General features: G+C 44.3%; 1 protein-coding gene across 2 annotated transcripts in view; it reads right to left on the bottom strand.

The window, feature by feature from the left end:
* LOC140206938 (NACHT, LRR and PYD domains-containing protein 3-like) overlaps positions 1-17,304 on the bottom strand; it is a 91,608-nt gene extending 74,304 nt beyond the window's left edge. Inside the window, exons 1-2 of one of the 2 annotated variants that reach the window (XM_072275235.1) lie at positions 17,179-17,304; positions 9,388-9,482 (exon numbers count right to left, since the gene is read on the bottom strand). In XM_072275235.1, coding sequence (XP_072131336.1) covers positions 9,388-9,397 — 10 coding nt within the window. In that variant the 5' untranslated portion in view covers positions 9,398-9,482; positions 17,179-17,304. The remainder of the gene's footprint in view (positions 1-9,387; positions 9,483-17,178) is intronic. The other variant, XM_072275233.1, reaches the window with a different exon arrangement.
* Between the last annotated feature and the right edge of the window lie 4,771 nt (positions 17,305-22,075).

The raw sequence follows: 22,075 nt of genomic DNA, 5'->3' as shown, positions 1-22,075 counted from the left end.
AATGCCCTGGTTCACGTCTTTGCTGTTATACTGCAGGTGTTTCGTCTGGTAGTTCTGTAGGAGGGGACTGTTTTGCTTTTAGCCTCCTTCGGTTATTGTTGAAGATAAGGGATGATGTTGAATGTGTGCCATCAATTAGCAGGAGGTTTTTTTCATTAGGAACAATAAGATTGGTTTTGGTTCAGCGGGAGATGAAAAGAAAAAACGTAGCATGCGATCTGGTTGGAGACCGATTGTTCAAGATGGATTTAAAAAATTAGATGCAAAAAGATGACGCTGCGTACGGTGGCCGTGTTGAGAGCTCTGTTCCAAATCTTCAGTATACTACTAACTTCTACAATTTTCTTCGCATTTTCTGTTCAAGTAGCTGATAGTCACATCACATACAATGGACTGACACTTCTGTACATCGGAAAGATGGCACTTACCCACTAGGTGCCGCCTTTCCTACACTGGGATCCCCTGCTCGCGCGATCCATGGGAGACTCATCTTGACAACGCCACGGCATCGGAACAAGCGCCGGAGGCAAGGGAGAAGGGATGGCATCCTGGTGTGGCTGAGACTGCGTGCTAATCGGCCAAGGCTCCCTCGCATACCCTTGAACAACAAGCTGTGTGAACTGACAGCCAGAATCTTCTACCAGTGGGAAACAAAGGTATGTAACATTTTGTGGCTCGTGGAGACCTGGCTGATGGTGGAAATACCAGACCTCGCTATCGAACCCTTTGGGTTCTCCCTGTTCTGGGCAGATAGTCAAAAAACCTCTCTGGGACGAGTAATGGAGGAAGGATATACTTCATGGTCAAAAGTGCTTGCAGCGATCCCCGGAATGTGCATGCCCTCAAATTCTTTTGTTCTCCCGACCTGGAATAACTGGCGCCACTGTGTAGCCCCTACTGGCTGCCCAGGCAGTTCACGGCTGTTATCATCACAGCAGTGTACATTCCACCGCAGGCTGATGCTGACCTAGCTCTTAAGGAACTGTACAAGACCATCAACATGCTGGAGACTGCACACCCAGAGGCTGCCTTCATCATCGCCGGTGATTTTAATCAAGCGTCGCTGACGGAACTCTCTCCAAAGTTTTGTCAGTACATCTGGGTGAGCACTCGGGGAGATAGCACACTCGACTGCTGCTACTCTCCCTTCCGCAACGCTTACAAAGCTCTCCTACGCCCAGCTTTTGGAAAATCAGATCACTCTTTGATCCTGTTTCTCCTGACGTACAGGCAGAAACTGATACAAGATGTCCACTGTTGGTCCGACCAATCGGTCTCCGTGCTGCAGGATTGCTTCCATGACGAACATTGGAATGTCATTGGAATTCTAGTACGAGAGGGCATGACTTAAGGGTCGAAGGGCGCCCATTCAGAACAGAAATGCTTAGAAGTTTTTTTAGTCAGAGGGTGGTGAATCTATGGAATTTGTTGCCACAGACAGCAGTGGAGGCCAAGTCATTGGGTGTATTTAAGGCAGAGATTGATAGGTATCTGCGTAGCCAGGGCATCGAAGGTTATGGTGAGTAGGCAGGGGAGTGGGACTAAATGGGAGAATGGACCAGCTCATGATAAAATGGCGGAGCAGACTCGATGGGCCGAATGGCCGACTTCTGCTCCTTTGTCCTATGGTCTTATGAAGATCTCTTCGAGATTAGGGATAGAGTCACGTGCTTCATCGGGAAATGCATCGATGATGTTGTCCCCCAGAAGCCAGTTAGGGCCTTCAAAACCAGAAACCCTGGATCAATAGTTCCTTGCGAGCAGGATTTACTGCGCGACACAGACCTTACCTTGCCAATAATCAGCAGGAGATCAAGAAAAGCAGCTACAAACTGTGCAAAGCCATCAAGGCTGGGAAACCACACACAGGGACAAGACCGAGTCATGAGTCTCTCTGAATAGCACATGTGACTTGTGGCGAGTGTTGCACACCATCGCAGACCTCAAAGCCAAACGCAGTGGTGCAGCCTCTCTCCCAGATGAGCTCAGTCGCTTTTACACTCAGTTCGATGTCACTAACTCTGAGCCTCCCAGGAAAGCCACGGCTACAAACTGCAACCCGGTCATCTCCGAGGCTCTGGTACGCAGATGGTTCCAACGAGTGGACAGTCGCAAGGCTGCGGGATCAGAAGGCATCCCAAGGCCAATAGTTAAGATGTGCGCAGTACAGCTGGCAGGTATGTTTACAGACATTTTTAATCTCTCCCTCTCCTAGTGTAGAGTGCCCTCCTGTGTCAAATTATCCACCATTGACACTGTACCAAAAAAGACCAAGGTAAGATGTCTGAACGACTGGCGTCCTGTCGCACTCACCGCAATGCTCTAAGAGGGCTGCAACTGCACTAACCCTACCACCTAAAATGCACCCCAGGCAATTCGCCTGCCAACACAACTGATTGACCAACAACACAATAGCCACTGTTCTACATACCGTCCTTACACATCTGGAGAAGAAGGATGCTTATGTGAGAATGCTGTTCTTGGACTACAGTTCTGCATTCAACACCATAATTTCCTCCAGGCTCGACAGGAAGCTCAGAGACCTCGGCCTTGTCCCTGGATCCTGGACTTCCTGTCAGATCGCTGACAGGTGGTAAGAGTGGGCTCCCCCACCTCCATCCCTCTGACTCTCCACACAGGAGCCCCTCAGGGCTGTGTACTAAGTCCGCTCCTTTAAGCCTGGTTTATACTTCTGCGTTAACTGCGCGCCGTAACCTACGCAAGTGGCCTACGAGTGTTGTGAGCATTTATACTTGTGCGTTGGTGTGTCTGCGTCGCTCTGCAATTCGCGCACTTCACGCATGCGCACTCACCTGCCCGCGCAAGGCTTCATAGTAGTCTCGGGGTAAACAAGACGTGAGCGTCTTTTTTCATGCGAAATGTGTCCTCCATAATTTCGGAGGTCTGTAAAGCTTTATGGAAAGCATTGCAGCCAGAGTTCCTTCCCTGCCCTTCAGTCACCCAATGGGAACCTATTGCAGCATAGGATGAAATGCGATGCTACCAAGCGGACCAATCACAGCTTGCGTTCTGCATTGCCATGACACGTGGTTACATTTTGGGAGAGGTGCGCGTCGCAGCAACACAAACTCTCGTGTAGGGTTCTGCATCAGCTTTGCGGCGACGCATTGACACAGAAGTATAAATCAGCCCTTATTCTCTGTGTACCCATGACTGTGTCGCCCTCATAGCTCTAATCTGCTAATTAAATTTGCCGATGACACTACATTGATTCGTCTTATCTCAAACAATAACGAGGTGGCCTACAGGGAAGAAGTCATCCCTCTGACACAGTGTTGTCAAGAAAACAACCTTTCCCTTAATGTTGCAAAAAAGCGAAAAACAAAGGTGCTGATGTTGGATTACAGGAGGAATGGAAACGGGCTGAACCCTATTAATAGAAATGGATCTGTGATTGAGAGGGTAAACAGCCTCAAGTTTCTCAGATTCCACATCACCAAAGATCTCACGTGGTCTGTACACACCAGCTGTCCAGTGAAAAAGGAACAACAACGCCTCTTTGACCTCAGACGGTTGAAGAAGTTTGGTTTGCGCCCCTAAATCCTAAGAACTTTCTACAGGGGCACAATTGAGAGCATCCTGAAATGCCTGTTATGGGGACTCTAACTCCCTTAATTGCAGGATTCTGCAGAGAGTGGTGCAGACAGCCCAGTGCATCTGTAGTTGTGAACTTCCCATGATTCTGGACATTTACAAAGACAGGTGTGAAAAAAGGGCCTGAAGGATCATTGAAAACCCAAGTCACAACAACCATAATCTATTCCAGCTGCTGCCATCCGGGAAGTGGTACCGCAGCATAAAAGCCAGGGCAAACAGGGTCCGGGGCAGCTTCTTCCACCAGACCATCAGACTGATTAGCTTGATTTAAGTGTTACGTTGTTACATTCTATGTTACATTGACTGTTCTATTTATTATAAGTTATTATAAATTAGTATGATTGCATATTGCACATTTAGACAGAGACGTAACTTGAAGATTTTTACTCCTCGTGTGTGAAGGATGTAAAAGTAAAGTCAATTCAGTTCTGATCAATTCTGTCACCGATGATTTTTTAAATGTTCCACCTTTGTCCGGCATCCTTTACTTGTATAACATTTTGCGATATTCTGTCTTATGCCACCGGAATATGTTTTCGCAATATTTTGGTCTTTGACTTGAATGTCTGCTCTATCTGTTATGTGTAACAACCTGGTAATGAGGCACTGACATCCAAGCCAATTATACATTCCCATTCACTCACAAGTAGTCCAATCCAACCATTTGACTTGCGTTACCATTTGCATCATACATAATAGTTGTTCGTCCATCGTTGATGTTGGTGAGGACCTCGACATCATTATGATGGTGTCGAGACTAGTGCTTGATTTGGATTTAAGTGAGGGAGAGTTGCGTAGCATCAGCCTCACTCTCTCTTCACAATTCCCATCTGGATCCAGTGGCAGGACAGAGTCGAGACATAATAATACATTCCTGGAGGCAATCAAAATGGTTGGCACTTAGACAGCCAAAGGCAATTAGCTTCAGGAAAGAGGGGTAATAGTGGATATGACACTGGAGAAGTAATAATGGCAACAAGGAAATGGCGGATAATCTTAATAATTATTTTGCTTCAGTCTTCACTGTGGAAAACACCACAGTCTTCCCGAAATTGTACAGTGTCGAGGCAGGATTGACTGTAGTTGCTATTACTAATGAGAAGGTGTTGGGTAGTTGAAAAGCCTTAAGGTAGATAGGGAGGGGAGGGAACGTCGACTCAGACCATGAGAGGCCTGCATCAGGCATTTTCATGCCTTACAAGGCGCAGACTGGATGTCCGTGTGGGGCACCACTCCTTGCACAGACTAGAGCAATGTGTGATTAAGTGCCTTACTCAAGGGCACAAACACACTGCCACAGATGAGGCTCGAACTGGCGACCTTGAGATAACTAGACGAACACCTTAACGACTTGGCCACGTGCCCAACACAAGGTAGATAGGTCACCTGGAACAGATGGGCTATGCCCCATTTCATGAAAGTGGCAGCTGAAGACATTATGGAGACATTTGTAGTGATTATTTAGGAAGCACTAGAATTTGGAATGATGTCCGAGGACTAGAAAATTGCAGAAGTCACTCCACTCCTTAAGAAGAGAGGGAGGACAAAAGAAGGAAATTATAGACCATTTACCTGACTTCAGTGGTTGGGGACTTGGGATCCATTACTAAGAATGATGTTTCAGTGTACTTGCAGGCACATGGTAAAGTAGGCCAAAGCCAGCATGGTTTCCTTTAGGAAATATCTCTGCCTGACAAGTCTCCTGTCATTTTTGAGGAAATAACTGAGAAGATAGACAAATGAAATTCAGCAGATGTTTGATACTTAGATATGCAGGAGGCCATTGATAAGGTGCTGCACAATCGAGAGGCTGCTTAACAAGATAAAAGCTCATGGTATCACAGGAAATATACAAACATAAAACGATTGGCTGATTGGCAGGAGGCAAGGAGTGGAAACAAAGGTGTATTTTCCAATTGGCCGCTGGTGATGTGGTGGTGTTTCTCAGGGGACAGTATTGGAATTGCTTCTTTTCAAGTTCAGAACTCCGAGTTGCAACGGTAATTGTAAGTCTTCTAGCAGGATTCCCTGAAGGCTAGTTTATAAGTTCCATCCGTGAGGAGGAAGGAAAATGCAATGTTAGCATTCATTTCAAGACGGCTAATACAAAAGCAAAAGCTGTCGTGCCGAGCCATTTTAAGGCACGTGTAGTCCCACAAGTGGTAATTTGAGCAGTTTTGGGTCCGTTACCTAAAAGAAGATGTGCTGACCTTGGAGAAGGTTCACAGGGCATTCACGAAAATGATTGTAGTATTTAATGGCTTATCGTACGAGGAATGTTTGATGGCTCAGGGTCTGTTCAAACTAAAATGAATGACGACTTCATTGAATCCCATCGTATGTTGAAAGGCCGAGATCGGGTGGATGTTGTGAGGATGGTTCTATCCAATTTAACTTTAAACGACAACATCAAACCTGCCTCAACCACTTCTGCTGGAAGCTACCACTCTCTAAGTAAAGAAGTTCCCTGTCATGTTACCCCTAAACTTTTGCCCTTTAACTCTCAACTCATGTCCTCTTGTTTGAATCTCCCCCATTCTCAATGGAAAAAGCCTATCCACGTCAACTCTATCAATCCCCCTCATAATTTTAAACACCTCTATCAAGTCCCCTCTCAACCTCCTACACTCCAAAGAATAAAGACATAACTTGTTCAAACTTTCTCTATAACTTAGGAGATGAAACCCAGGCAACATTTTAGTAAACCTCCTCTGTACTCTCTCAATTTTGTTGACATCTTTCCTATAATTCAGTGACCAGAACTGTACACAATACTCCAGATTTGGCCTTACCAATGCGTTGTACAATTTCAACATTACATCCTAACTCCTAAACTTAATGCTCTGATTAATAAAGGTCAGCATACCAAAAACTTTCTTCACCAGCCTATCCACATGAGATTCCACCTTCAGGGAACTATGCACCATTATTCCTAGATCCCTCTGTTCTACAGCATTCTTCAATGCCCTACCATTTATCACGTATGTCCTATTTTGATTAGTCCTACCAAAATGTAGCACCTCACATTTATCAGCATTAAACTCCATCTGCCATCTTTCAGCCCACTCTTCTAACTGAACTAAATCTCTCTGCAAGCTTTGAAAACCTACTTCATTATCCACAACACCACCTATCTTAGTATCATCTGCATACATACTAATCCAATTTTCCACCCCATCATCCAGATCATTAATATACAAATGTTTGTATATGACAACCAACATTGGACTCAGTACAGATCCCTGAGGCACACTGCTGCACACCGTCCTCCAATCTGACACACAGTTATCCACCACTACTCTCTGGCATCTCCCATCCAGCCACTGCTGAATCCATTTTACTACTTCCATATTAATGCCTAACGATTGAACCTACCTAACTAACCTTCCGCGTGGAACCTTGTCAAAGGCCTTACTGAAGTCCACATGGACAACATCCACAGCTTTACCCTCGTCAACTTTCCTCGTAACCTCATCAAAAAATTCAATAAGGTTTGTCAAACATGACCTTCCATGCACAAATCCACGTTGACTGTTCCTAATCAGACCCTGTCTATCCAGATAATTATATATACCATCTCTAGGAATATCTTCCATCAATTTACCCACCACTGACGTCAAACTCAAAGGCCAATAATTGCTAAGTTTACTCCATAACTACCCATCTTGTTTCCTTTACCTTACTCAATTCAATATCCTTCTCCTTAGTGAATTCTGAAGAAAAGAAATTGTTCAAAATCTCCCCCATCTCTTTTGGCTCCACACATAGCCATCCACTCTGATTCTCTAAGGGACCAATTTTATCCCTCACTATCCTTTTGCTATTTATATAATTGTAGAAACCTTTTGGATTTATTTTCACCTTACTTGCTAAAGCTGCCTCGTATCTTCTTTTAGCTTTTCTCATTTCTTTCTTAAGATTCTTTTCACATTATTTATATTCCTCGAGCACCTCATTAACTCCAAGCTGCCTATATTTATTGTAAATCCCTCTCTTCTTCCGAACCCAGTTTCCTATATCCCTTGAAAACCATGGCTCTCTCAAACTTTTAACCTTTCATTTCAACCTAACAGGAACAAAACGATCCTGTACCCTCAACACTTCACCTCTAAATGACCTCCATTTCTCTACTACATCCTTCCCATAAAACAAATTGTCTCAATCCACTCCTTCTAAATCCTTTCACATCTCCTCAAAGTTAGCTTTTCTCCAATCAAAAATCTCAACCCTGGGTCCAGTCCTATCCTTCTCTATAATTACACTGAAACTAATGGTATTGTGATCACTGGACCCAAAGTGCCCCCCAACACATACCTCCGTCACCTGCCCTATCTCATTGCCTAAGAGGAGATGCAACACTGCTCCTTCTCTAGTTGTTACCTCTATGTATTGTTGCAAAAAACTATCTTGCACACATTTGACAAACTCCAAACCATCCAGCCCTTTTACAGAATGGGCTTCCCAGTCTATGTGTGGAAAATTAAAATCTCCCACAATCACAACCTTATGCTTACTACAAATATCTGCTATCTCTTTACAAGTTTGTTCCTCCAGTTCTTGGTCCCCATTAGGTGGTCTATAATACACCCCTATAAGTGTCACTACACCTTTCCTATTCCTCAATTCCACCCAAATAGCCTCCCTGGATGAGTCCACTAATCTATCCTGCCAGAGGACCGCTGTTATATTTTCTCTGACAAGCAATGCAACACCTGCCCCTCCTATTCTATCATTGAAGCAATGAAATCCTGGGATATTTAGTTGCCAATCACACCCCTCCTGCAACCAGGTTTCACTAATAGCTACAACATCATATTTCCAGGTATCGATCCATGCTCTAAGTTCATCCACCTTTCTTACAATGCTCCTAGCATTAAAATAGATGCATTTAAGAAAGTCTCCACCTCTTACTCTCTTTTTATCCTTAATGTAGCAAACAACTTTGTTATCTTTTTCTTCCTTGTCCCCTACATCTTTGGTCTGAGTACTCCTGATCTCTGCCCCCTGCCTATCCTCCCTCACACACTGTCTACTAGTTTTCTCTATATACTTCAGAGTCCTGTCCCATTTCACCGAATAACGTGAAATATTTTTTGACGAAACCAATTCACCTTTGGTCCTCAGGCCAAACATTCATCAGTGAATAACAGAACACATCAGAACAGACCATAAGGTCAGCAAATACAACTTATCTACAAAGAGCTGTCTCCTGATCCAACACCACCTCTCACTATCCCCTTCATGTCAGCCAGGAAAACACACTACAGAAACTTCCCTCATCTCCTCTGGGCAACAACAGCGAAAACTGATGAGAAATTGACTGACGCCATTCCAGAACACAAACTAGACTCTCGCATTTGTGAACTCCTGGAAATCTGCCAATCATCCGATGTTACCTTTATAATTGCAAGGTAGAGGAATCTACCACTTTAGAAACAGTCTACTGGTGAAACAGATCCTGTCTGTTCCCTGGACTCTTACATCGCCTACAAGAACCGTTGTCATAAAGCTGTCAGCATTTCATCCATAGCCGCCTGATTCAGGGCCTCCTGATCCCTTTCCTCATAAAGCTTTGCATGGGGAGAAGACTAATTCGACCATTTGCAGTGCTGTACCTGTTTGGTTGTTCCAGTGCTCAAGGCCGCTTTACAGGATTGATGAACCCATTAGATGGCATTTCTCTCTGTTCCCGTTAGCACCCGTGTATGTCTCTTTCACTGGCCTTTTTTATAATTATACGTTTAATTATACAGATCCCAGTGATCATACCTGTGTCCATTCTGATTCTGACCAACGATTATTGATTGTCGTCTTCTTGCTTACACTTTTATCCCCGCACAGGAAACCTCCACCTGCTGGTGATTCTGTGAATTGCACACAACAAGCAGACAAATCAGTCATTGAGAGTATGATTACTTTACAAAGTATGATGGTATCACCATCCCCCATATCAGAGTAGCGGTTGGCCCAGGGACCAAGCTTTCCCCATTTCCATCAGTTACTGCATCATGTCTGTGTGTCTGTCCAGTGATATCTAGCGCATCCCAATGATAGAGTCACAGAGCAATACCCGACGGAATCAGACCCTTTGGCCCAACGAGACCATGCTGATGATGATGCCCACCACGATGGTCCCAATTTCCTGTGATGGGCCCACACCCCTTCATGCCCTGCCCCTCCATGTACTCGTGCAAACCGCTTCTGCCACTCCCTGCGGCATCTCACTCCACATAATCAGCAGCCTCTGCATGAAGAACATTGCTGTTCATATTCCTTTTAAATCTTTCCCTCTCATCCTCAATCTAATTCCCTAGTTCTGGTCTCCATCTACGAAAAGGAAACCTGCGAAAAGTTCTGTCACCGAACCAGGTTCATTACCTTGTACTAGATACAGTATGGCAAACCGTCTAGCTGGCCCAACCACATAGTAAGTCAGGAAACGTTCCTGGACACCAAGCATATTGTGCCCCATTTAACATTTTTGAATCAGGAGATGGGAACCAATATTAGGGAAATTGAAGTCAACAAAGACAATGACTCTGTGATATTTGCATCTTTCCAAAACCTGCCAACTTACCTGCTTCTCATTGTTCTGGTGGGCTTTTTTGGTGGTGGTGGTGGTGGTGGGGGGGGGGGGGTGTCTGGGACCATAGGATACACTGAGTGATTTCTCTTCCACTTCTCTGATTTTCATCCACACCATATGCCCCTCCCCCCCGATGTCCTTCATTTCTGCAGCTACGGATATCAATTCCACTTGTCCTCCTTTCACCTCCCTCCATATGCCTTTGAAACAAATAAACCCTGCTACATCAGACATCCAATCCTGCCCATCTAACAGTCATGTCTGTGTAATGGTGATAGCATGTATCATGCACAGACTGAAACATGTTCTAAATTATTCCTATTTTAAATACTTATTGTACTGAAGTAAACACATTTCAACTCATCCAGTGATACCCTTTCCACAGCCTATCATTCTCTGAACATTGCATCGACCTTTATATCAACTGCTCCACCATCTGACCTAACACTCTCTTTCCCATCCCCTGACCAACCGAGTTTAAATTGACCTCAGAAGCTCTACCAGTCCTGCCTAGAAGGACATTGGCTCATTCTAAGTACAGGTATAACCCATCGCTACGATACATTGTCAAATAGGAACAAAATTTCCATCTAAATTACCCTTCTTCTTAATCGCAGGTTCATATGTACTGAAAATTTAATTAGTAGAAAAGTACTCAATGAGGCCTGGCGTATATAAATGAAAATTATTTGTTGGCAGTTGCTAGTTTGGACTGAAGGAGAAGCACTGTTGGATGGTTCTGTGATTCTCCATCGGAGCTAATCAGCCATACCTCTGCTTAACAACCTACTAGGCTTACTGGACTAACTTGAATGTTGAAAAGCCATGTATAAAAATGGTCAATACTTGGCAATTTTCCTCAAATCGTGCATTTCTCATAAAAGAATCAGCGGAGGATGAGTGCTCTGGGAATGGAACCAATAAATGAAACAAACAGATAAAAACCAACTCACAGGTCTGTAGAAAAAGCAGCTTTATTCCATTCTCATGTTTTAGGATCTATAATAGTGAAAAAGAGAGTGAATTGTGTTCGAAGTTTCAAACACAACTTGCTGCTTGTGAGATTCTCACAGCTATGGAAACATATGCACCATAGTACTTAATTTGGAGCTGCTTCATGTGCAAATATGCACAATGGTGCTTGTCGTTTCCATCTACAGTCTTACATGCAAGGTTTCAAAAATAAATTGTGGACCTTCACTGAGAATATAGCATGTTGCCCATGCTAATAAATTGGTAATGTGATACAATAATTGAAATCAGCACACAACACATAGTTTCACCAGTGAATGAGCTACGAAAGAAGAGCCCCAGACATGAGACTAATCTTTTGACACCTTTTGTAAGAGTTCTTTAGCTGCTTACATATCAGTCATGTCAGGTGTGTGATGGAATACGTTTCACTTTCCTGGGGAGGAGTATGTCCTCACAGTTATTTTGCAATTCCATTGTTACTGTGAACAGGTAGGAAAGTGGAGCTGAGGCTAAGACAGATAGATCAATACTTTTTGACCCCAAAGGAAATTGCAATGGCACCGTAGCATTACAAATGCACAGATACATAAACATTAGAAGAGAAGTAAGAAAAGAACAAAAAATAAGTTGCCTCAAACAATCTAACTGAAGGGGATATTCACTTCCCGGGTTATAGACTGACTCATTAGAGAACATAATGGCCGAGGGGTAGAATGACTGTAGAACTACCAAGTTCCCTAGGCCTCCCATCCCATGATCCTCTCCCTTCTCCAGCCTTGTATCCGTTTTGCCAATCAACTTTCCAGCTCTTAGCTCTATCCCTCCCCTTCCTGTCTTCTCCTATCATTTTGGATCTCCCCCTCCCCCTCTCAAACCTCTTACCATCTCTTCTTTCAGATCGTCCTGACGAAGGGTCTCGGCCAGAAACGTCGACTGTACCTATTCCCATAGATGCTGCCTAGCCTACTGCGTTCACCAGCATTTTTTGTGTGTGTTGCTTGAAAAATAACAAGTGGAGTTTAACATAGACAATTGCAAGGTGCTGCACTTTGACAGGACATGCCAGGCTAAAACTTACACAGTCTGTGTTAGGGGACTGAGGTCTGAGGTGGAACAATGGGACCTAAGAATGCCGATGCGCACTGACATGGTGCCAAAAGAAATGTTGGAGTTTTCCATAGTGGGAATTAACTGTTCATTCTAACCTTTGCAGTAACTTACGAAGGTATTGAAAGAAGAAAATTACCAGCATGGATTTTTGTTCTGTCCTGTCTTTGTTTTCGTTTAGTGTTACTTTATGTTTTTTCAATGAAAACTGTCACATAGAGACCCAGATTCCACACTGGCCATGTAGAATCCAGATTAAGGTAACGGAAATTTCTGCATCTCTATTCCAGATATGAGACCCTCTCATTTCAGAGGGAAATTGCCCATAGGTAGACAGTTAAATTAGGAATTTTAAGTTAACATTTTGGAAGATTGGAATATTTGGGGAGCAATCCTAAAAGTTGTTTTTACTCACAAGAGTGCCTTCTTTTTACAGAACATAAAATACTTTAGACATCGTAATTTTTACATTTGAATTTCCTTTAAAAATAGTTATGATGCAATCATAGTATTTGTCATGCAAATTACCAATTTAAATACTAGGTTGTTTCAAAAAGCAGTTTGCCATTAATTGCCCCACCATTTTAACACACACATTTATCCAGCTGTTGCTGGGTGGTCGAATCGAAATGATTTGGTCAGTCTGCCCTGACACTGTAGGGATGAGATGCAGTTGTAAAGGATATTAACATTTTCTGCCTTCCTTGCAGATAACCTTCAGGTACTGGAGAATAGCACGGACATTATGATATGACAGCAGATTATCTACAGGGACCATTTGAATCAAAACAAAAATAGAGAAGTTGGAAGGAGATTTGCAAAGCAAGGTGCTAAATGGGCAGGAATGGCTGCCACAGACTGGTGAGATCGGAAGGCAGAAGGAACAACAGGTTAGGCTTATGGGTCTACCAAAAGAGAAAGAGGACTCAAATATGTGCTATGCTTGGGAGAATGGTGTGATGGGCGTGGACAAAAACCTTCCAAATTCCAAAAGTTGCAAATGTACAGATCTGAAATAAAATTCTCAAGATGAAGTATCGCAGAGGAAATAATAATTATCAGCTTTTAGGCCCACTTACTGAACAGCTTTCAGGTAATGATAGCCATGGTAAGGTTACAGTACAGTGAGAGCAGACTCATGTGAACGTTGAGCTGGATAGCGACTCACATAAGAGGCTTGTGTTGAGGTGGTCACACCAAGCATTTTTCAACTGTCGTTTCAATCATTATAAAATATTCACAGGAGGACATCGTACACCAGGATAGTAGATGGGAAGGGCATGAAAGGACATGGATAAGTTATACTTTCAAGGCCCAGGACCCTTCCGGTTTTTCAAAACTACTAGACCATCAACCATCCACCACCCCACACCCTCAAGTGACTTAAATGATACCAGAGCCCAGGGTAACACAGAGGGGTTGGGATTAGTGTTAGAAGATGCAAGCAAATTTGTCACTTTGGCACCAAGATACCAGCACCTGCAGGTAAATTTTAATCAAACCAAAATAATGGTGCTCGCCTACAATGAGACAGTTATTCACTCACATTCTTGGAAGGCAATGAAGCAGGAGAGAGTTTAAACCTGATAGAAGGAAAAGGCGATGATTAGAATTACTGGAAGCAGGTTATGCCTCAGGGGTACTCACTGTTACTACCTTAAATATAGTAGAATTAGAAAGCTAAATACAGTCCCTTCAGTAGAAAATACAGGATACGGTATTACTGGAGAAGGTTATCAAGATCAGTACCAGACTAATCAGATTGTTCATGACGTATCCCAGGTAACTCTGGATGCAGTGAAGCCCCTTCAAGGTACAACAAACCTGGTTACTGACCATATAGACTCAACTACGAAGGAAACACAAAAGACTGAGATTTGTGCCACATAGTCTACATGCTTAATAGCCATGATTGGCACAAATTTATTACAACTTGATCCATATCAAGTACCAAACTGGGTATCAGGAGGGCAGATAAAAGAATGGCTTGAAGACAAGGGACCCTTATGTCACATTACATGTCTTACACTGACCAACAGAGCACTGGGTACAGATGGTGATGTTAAAGGGTGGTTTTATCCCTGGTGTCATGAATTCTTGATTACCTGACTGGCAGACCACAGTATGTGTGCTTGCAACACTGTGTGTCTGACAGAGTGATCAGCAGCACTGGGGCTCCACAGGGGACTGTCTTGTCTCCCTTTCTCTTCACCATTTACACCTCGGACTTCAACTACTGCACAGAGTCTTGTCATCTTCAGAAGTTTTCTGATGACTCTGCCATAGTTGGATGCATCAGCAAGGGAGATGAGGTTGAGTACAGGGCTACGGTAGGAAACTTTGTCACATGGCGTGAGCAGAATTATCTGCAGTTTAATATGAAAAAGACTAAGGAGCTGGAGGTAGACCTGAGGAGAGCTAAGGTACCGGTGACCCCTGTTTCCATCCAGGGGGTCAGTGTGGACATGGTGGAGGATTACAAATACCTGGGGATACGAACTGACAATAAACTGGACTGGTCTAAGAACTCTGAGGCTGTCTACAAGAAGGGTCAGAGCCGTCTCTATTTCCTGAGGAGACTGAGGTCCTTTAACATCTGCCGGACGATGCTGAGGATATTCTACGAGTCTGTGGTGGCCAGTGCAATCATGTTTGCTGTTGTGTGCTGGGGCAGCAGGCTGAGGGTAGCAGACAACAACAGAATCAACAAACTCATTCGTAAGACCAGTGATGTTGTGAGGATGGAATTGGACTCTCTCATGGTGGTGTCTGAAAAGAGGATGCTGTCTAAGTTGCATGCCATCTTGGACAATGTCTCCCATCCACTACATAATGTACTGGGCTGGCACAGGAGTACATTCAGCCAGAGACTCATTCCACCGAGATGCAACACAGAGTGTCATAGGAAGTCATTCCTGCCTGTGGCCATCAAACTTTACAACTCCTCCCTTGGAGGGTCAGACACCCTGAGCCAATAGGCTGGTCCTGGACTTATTTCATAATTTACTGGTATAATAATATGTAAATTATTTAACTATTTATAGTTTTATTACTATTTATTATTTATGGTGCAACTGTAACGAAAACCAATTTCCCCCGGGATCAATAAAGTATGACCATGACTATGACTATTATGTTGCTGCAGAGTTCCACATTCCACAATGGGGGAATAATGTAACCTGCCCTTTGAAAGGGATTCACATTGTTGTCAAGTGTCGTGAAAACACTTAATAGATTCAGTGCCAATGAGAACTGTTTATTCTGCCTGTGAGTAATCAAGTCTTTTTTGCCATATGCATTGGTGGGACAGTCGTATTACATATCAACAGCAGGCACAAGTTTTCCAAGGACTGGAAAGTGTCCTCTGAGGTAAATTTTACCTCTATCTGTATATAATGTGACCATAGCACACCTGCTAGGTGTCCATGTGTAGTCAACAGAATGAGTGGAGGATAATGATCCTAAGATTAACATCTTTGGTTCAAGATGAGGGAGATGTTGGCCAGATGGAACTACAAGAGTAAACCCTACATCAGACTGCTTTTTAAAGATTACAGTTTCACGTTCATCACAAACATACACTCCATTCTAATTGACAAGCACCAAAAACCTGAGCCCCTGTTCCTCTCTCTGAAACTGGATTATTAACTTCCTCATCGGGAGACTATGGTTTATGCGGATCAGAAGTAGCTTCTCCTCCTTCCTGACAGTCAACACTGGTGCACCTCAAGGATACGTGTTTAGCCCACTGCTCTACTCTCTCTCTCCACCCGTCTGTGTGGCTAGGCACAGCTCAAAGGACAACCAGAAGTTTGCCAATGGCACAACTATTGTTGGCAGAATTTCAGATGGTAATAAGGAGGTGTACAGCTGTGAGGTAGATCAACTGGTCGAACAGTAACAAAACAACAAACTTGCACTCAAATTAGTAAGACCAAGGAATTGATTGTGGATTTCAGGAAGGGGAAGTAGAGGGAAGAGCAGTGGAAGGGTGGTGCCAGCAGCTTCAAGTTTCAGTTTGTCAACATCTTTGAAGATCTACGCTGGGCCTAACATATGGATACAATTACAAATAGCATGACAGCCGCTATATTTCATCAGGAGTTTGATGCGATCCTGGATGTTACCAGACTCTAGAAAATGTTAACGGATGTAACACAAAACAACAAGTTTCACAACATATGCCAGTGCTATTCAGTGCTGATTCAGTGCTCGGGACCGTTTTATGGGAGGGTCTAAGACCAGGGGTCACAGCCTCAGAATGGAGGGACGTCCTTTCAGTGCGGAGATGAGGATGAATGTCGTTACCCAGAGACGATGAATCTGTGGAATGCTTTGCCTCAGGCAGCTGTGGAGGCCAAGGCTTAATGTGTATTTAAGGCAGAGTTTGATAGATTCTTGATTAGTCTGGGCATGAAGGGATACAGGGAGAAGGAAAATTAGATCAGCCACGATGTAATGGCAGAGCAGACTCAATGGGCCAAATAGCCTAATTCTGGTCCTCTGTCTTCTGGGGTAGATCTGCGGTGGCTTGTTTGCAGGATATTCAGGGACGGATAAGTCGTGTAGGGCCCTGGTGAACTTTTTAAATTACAATAAGATTGGGAGGTGGGATGTGGCTCCTGTTAACCTCCCATTGCAGTGGGCGGCGGCAACACTATAAAGAGTAAGAATCAGGAATCACAGGCTGTACAAAACGAGAGTGTGTGTCAGATCTGTATCTGATTGCCTTGCCTGAACGGGCCGACAAGGCAGAAACTCGTACAAGTGGAGCTACGTCCGGAAAGTACAATTTATCCGTTTTAAAGTGTTTTTTTCTGTTCGGTGAATTGAACTGGGGACACTGCCGAATATCAGACCAGCAACACTCCGCGACAGGCGCAAATACTCACCGGTGAGCCGGGAGCCTCTCTCGACGGACGAAAACTTTCCCCAAACTCCGGACCGAGGTAACACTGAATGCGGAAGGACGGAGGGAAACGGCCGCCCAGCCGGAGATCAGCGCATGCGCAGCATGATATCCGCGACTGTGTGCTTCTCGGTGCAACAGAGCTGCAGTAGCTGCCGTTTCACTGGCTCTTCACTGAACCCTGGAGCATCTGGACAGCAAAGGTACAAACATCGGGATGCTCTTTATCGACGACAGCTCGGCATTTAATACTATCACCCCCTCAAACCTAAACAATACGTTTCAAATTTGGTCTCAATATACCCTTGTGCTACTGGACGCTCCGGCGGCTGCCTTGCAGACGCCGGTCAGTTTTATATCGATTGTTATTACTGTTAATTAATCATTGCCCGATGTCAGTCATCGAAAAGTAACGAATCATGTAGGGATCCTTTAGAGGATAGACTCTGAAATGGTTTCTGGAATCCTCAGCTCCTACTTGTGGTGGGGACCAGCTCATGATATGCAGATTCTCAAAAGTTTGTTCCCAGTCAGTTTAGATTGGCAGCAACATCTCCTCCACAACCTCATCAGCATAGGTCACCATGAGGCTGTGCGTTTAGCCCTCTGCTTTACACATATGACCATGTGGCTAAACATAGAAAATAGGTGCAGGAGTAGGCCATTCGGCCCTTCGAGCCTGCACCGCCATTCAGTATGATCATGGCTGATCATCCAACTCAGAACCCTGTACCAGCCTAGCCTCCATACCCTCTGATCCCTTTAGCCACAAGGGCCATATCTAACTCCCTCGTAAATACAGCCAATGAACTGGCCTCAACTGTTTCCTGAGGCAGAGAATTTCACAGATTTACGACTCTCTGTGTGAAGAAGTTTTTCCTAATCTCGGTCCTAAAAGGTTTCCCCTCTATCCTCAAACTGTGACCCCTCATTCTGGACTTCCCCAACATCAGGAACAATCTTCCTGCATCTAGCCTGTCCAATCCCTTTAGGATTTTATACGTTTCAATCAGGTCCCCCCTCAATCTTCTAAATTCCGACGAGTATAAGCCTAGTTCATCCAGTCTTTCATCATATGAAAGTCCTGCCATCCCAGGAATCAATCTGGTAAACCTTCTTTGTACTCCTTCTATGGCAAGGATGTCTTTCCTCAGATTAGGGGACCAAAACTGCACATAATACTCCAGGTGTGGTCTCACCAAGGCCTTGTACAACTGCAGTAGTACCTCCCTGCTCCTGTACTCCAGTCCTCTCGCTATAAATGCCAGCACCATTCACCTTTTTCACCGCCTGCTGTACCTGCATGCCCACTTTCAATGACTGGTGTGTAATGATACCCAGGTCTCGTTTCACCTCCCCTTTTCCTAATCGGCCACCATTAGATAATAATCTGTTTTCCTGTTTTTGCCACCAAAGTGGATAACTTCACATTTATCCACATTAAATTGCATCTGCCATGAATTTGCCCACTCACCCAACCTATCCAAGTCACCCTGCATCCTCCTCGCATCCTCCTCACAGCTAACACTGCCACCCAGCTTCGTGTCATCCGCAAACTTGGAGATGCTGCATTTAATTCCCTCATCCAAGTCATTAATATATATTGTAAACAACTGGGGTCCCAGCACTGAGCCTTGCGGTACCCCACTAGTCACTGCCTGCCATTCTGAAAAGGTGCCGTTTATTCCCACTCTTTGCTTCCTGTCTGCCAACCAATTCTCTATCCACATCAATACCATACCCCCAGTATCGTGTGCTTTAAGTTTGCACACTAATGTCCCGTGTGGGACCTTGTCAAAAGCCTTTTGAACGTCCAATTATACCACATCCACTGGTTCTCCCCTATCCACTCTACTAGTTACATCCTCAAAAAATTCTATGAGATTCGTCAGACATGATTTTCCTTTCACAAATCCATGCTGACTTTGTCCGATGATATCACCACTTTCCAAATGTGCTGTTATCACATCTTTGATAACTGACTCTAGCATTTTCCCCACCACCGACGTTAGGCTAACTGATCTATAATTCCCTGGTTTCTCTCTCCCTCCGTTTTTTAAGAAGTGTGGTTACATTAGCCACCCTCCAATCCTCAGGAACTAGTCCAGAATGTAAAGAGTTTTGAAAAATTATCACTAATGCATCCACTATTTCTTGCGCTACTTCCTTAAGCACTCTGGGATGCAGACCATCTGGCCCTGGGGATTTATCCGCCTTTAATCCCTTCAATTTACCTAACACCACTTCCCTACTAACATGTATTTCCCTCAGTTACTCCATCTCACTGGACCCTCTGTCCCCTACTATTTCTGGAAGATTATTTATGTCCTCCTTAGTGAAGACAGAACCAAAGTAATTATTCAATTGGTCTGCTATGTCCTTGCTCCCCATAATCAATTCACCTGTTTCTGTCTGTAGGGGACCTACATTTGTCTTAACCGATCTTTTTCTTTTCACATATCTATAAAAGCTTTTACAGTCAGTTTTTATGTTCTCTGCCATTTTTCTCTCATAATCTTTTTTCCCCTTCCTAATTAAGCCCTTTGTCCTCCTCTGCTGAACTCTGAATTTCTCCCAGTCCTCAGGTGAGCCACTTTTTCTGGCTAATTTGTATGCTTCTTCTTTGGAATTGATACTATCCCTAATTTCCCCTGTCAGCTACGGGTGCACTACCTTCCTTGATTTATTCTTTTGCCAAACTGGGATGAACAATTGTTGTAGTTCATCCATGCGATCTTTAAATGCTTGCCATTGCATATCCACCGTCAACCCTTTAAGTGTCATTTGCCAGTCTATCTTAGCTAATTCACGTCTCATACCTTCAAAGTTACCCTTCTAAGCACAGCTCCGATCCATATTCAGGTTTGCTGATGATAGCCCCGGCATAGGCCGAAACAAGTGTGGTGACAAATCAGCATGTAGGAAGGAAACTGAAAATCTGGCCCAGTGTTGCCACAATAACAGCATCTCACTCAATGTCAGCAAGACCGGGGAGCTGATTAGTGACTTCAGGAGGGACCCAGACGTCCATGAGCCTGTCCTCATCAGGGGATCACTTTTTTATTTGCACAATAGTCTTTATCACAGTGTTTGCTTGTCGGCCTTGTTGGGAACGGTCTTTCATTGATTCTATTCTGGTTCTTCAATTTAATGTGTATGCCCACAAGTAAACAAATCTCAGGTTTGCATATGGTGACCTGTGTGTAATTTCATTTCATATTTCAGAGTAAATTTATTCTGTGATCTCCCAGGCCCGATTACTACTTCCACCCTTCATCACTCTCCTCCCCCGGATCCACCTCACACTTACCTAAATCTTCCCAGCTCTGCCCTCACCCCTTCCCCTCACTGTCCCCTGACCCTCAGTCTGGGTCTGCAATGTCAGCTGTTCATTTCCCTCCACAGGTGCCGCCTGAGGTTTCTGCCCGATCCTCAGTTTCGTGCTTTCTGCAGTCCCTGCTCATCTGGTGACGTCTGCCTTATGTGAGGAGTCTGACTGAGTCTTCACAGCCCTTTGAGTCTCATGATTCACTATACTCTGAGGGAAGACATTTCTCCTCCTCCCAGTCCTGAACAGCCCACCACTTTTCTGCTATTGTGGCCCCTGTTTCAACCACTAATGATGTTGTGCATTTCAATCAGTTCACCTTTCAGTCCTCAATTCTCTAAAAGGAACAGTTCCCACATTTCATCTTTCTTCTGGGATTACCACACCATTCTGGGATCGTTATGAAGAATCTTCATTCTGCTCTCTATGACAAATATTACCTAACCTCTTTCTTAAACCATTGTGCAATTAATTTCCATCTTCAACAGCCCTGTGTGACTCTGAACACTCACCTCCATCCCCCTGTCACTACTTCCAACTTCTCACCTCCCCTCTCCTGGATCCAGCTCTCGCTCTATAGTTGATGTCAAACACCCACACCTCAGCCCTTTTTTCTCTGGTCATCTCCCATCCACTTACAGTCCAGAGCGAGGGCATCGACCCAAAATCTCAACTAACCATTTCTGTCACCAGATGCTGCCTTTGTGGCTGAGGTCCAGTCCTGATGAAGGATTTCAGCCTGAAATGTTGATTGTTTCCCCTCTTCCATAGATGATGCCTGGCTTTCTGATTTCCTCCAGTGTTTTGCGTGTGTTGCCTGAGGTGCTCCAGGAGTTCATTCTTTGCACAACGAACCTCTGTGAGAAAAGAGAGCAGGATTTTACACAGTTTTTTAGCTGCAATCTCAACAAAGCTCAAGGAAGAGTGAGAGGATATTTTCAGTCTTTTACCCAGTAACTCTTCCAGTAAATACCTTTGACCTCCCTCCCTACCCACTGCACATCAGTCCCTTCACGATATAAACACAGTGTTTCTGTGTCTGCTGCAGAAGTGGGTGACCGCTCCTTGCCAGCTGACCTGTCCCCATCCACTCAGTTTCCCTCTGTCACCCTGAAGCCTCTTGACGATACAATCACTACTCAAACCTCAGGAGGTTTCTCACTTTCAATTGAGTTTAATTGCCGAGTGCACAAGTATAGGGAGTTCCAGGCACAGCGAAACACTTACTTGCAGCAGCATCACAACCTCAGAAAGGCGCTGCCAAAGTTATACCAACATGTCTCCTGCCCCACTAGACGCCCGAATATACTTGACCACTGCTACACAGCAGTCAAGGATGCCTACCGTTCCGTCCCATGACCTCACTTCGGAAAATCGGACCATCAGGCCGTACTCCTCCTCCCGGCTTACAAACAGAAACTGAAGCGGGAGGAAACAGTGTCAAAAGTAGTTTCGCGTTGGACTGAGGAAACGGATGAGGTCCCTCATGACTGCTTTGAATCGGTGGACTGGTTAGTATTTAAGGACTCGGCAGCTAACCTCGATGAGTATG

The sequence above is a fragment of the Mobula birostris genome, chromosome 13 (genome assembly GCF_030028105.1).
Source record: "Mobula birostris isolate sMobBir1 chromosome 13, sMobBir1.hap1, whole genome shotgun sequence".
NCBI classification, from domain to species: Eukaryota; Metazoa; Chordata; class Chondrichthyes; order Myliobatiformes; family Myliobatidae; genus Mobula; species Mobula birostris.
This window is presented reverse-complemented; position numbering and strand designations above follow the sequence as displayed.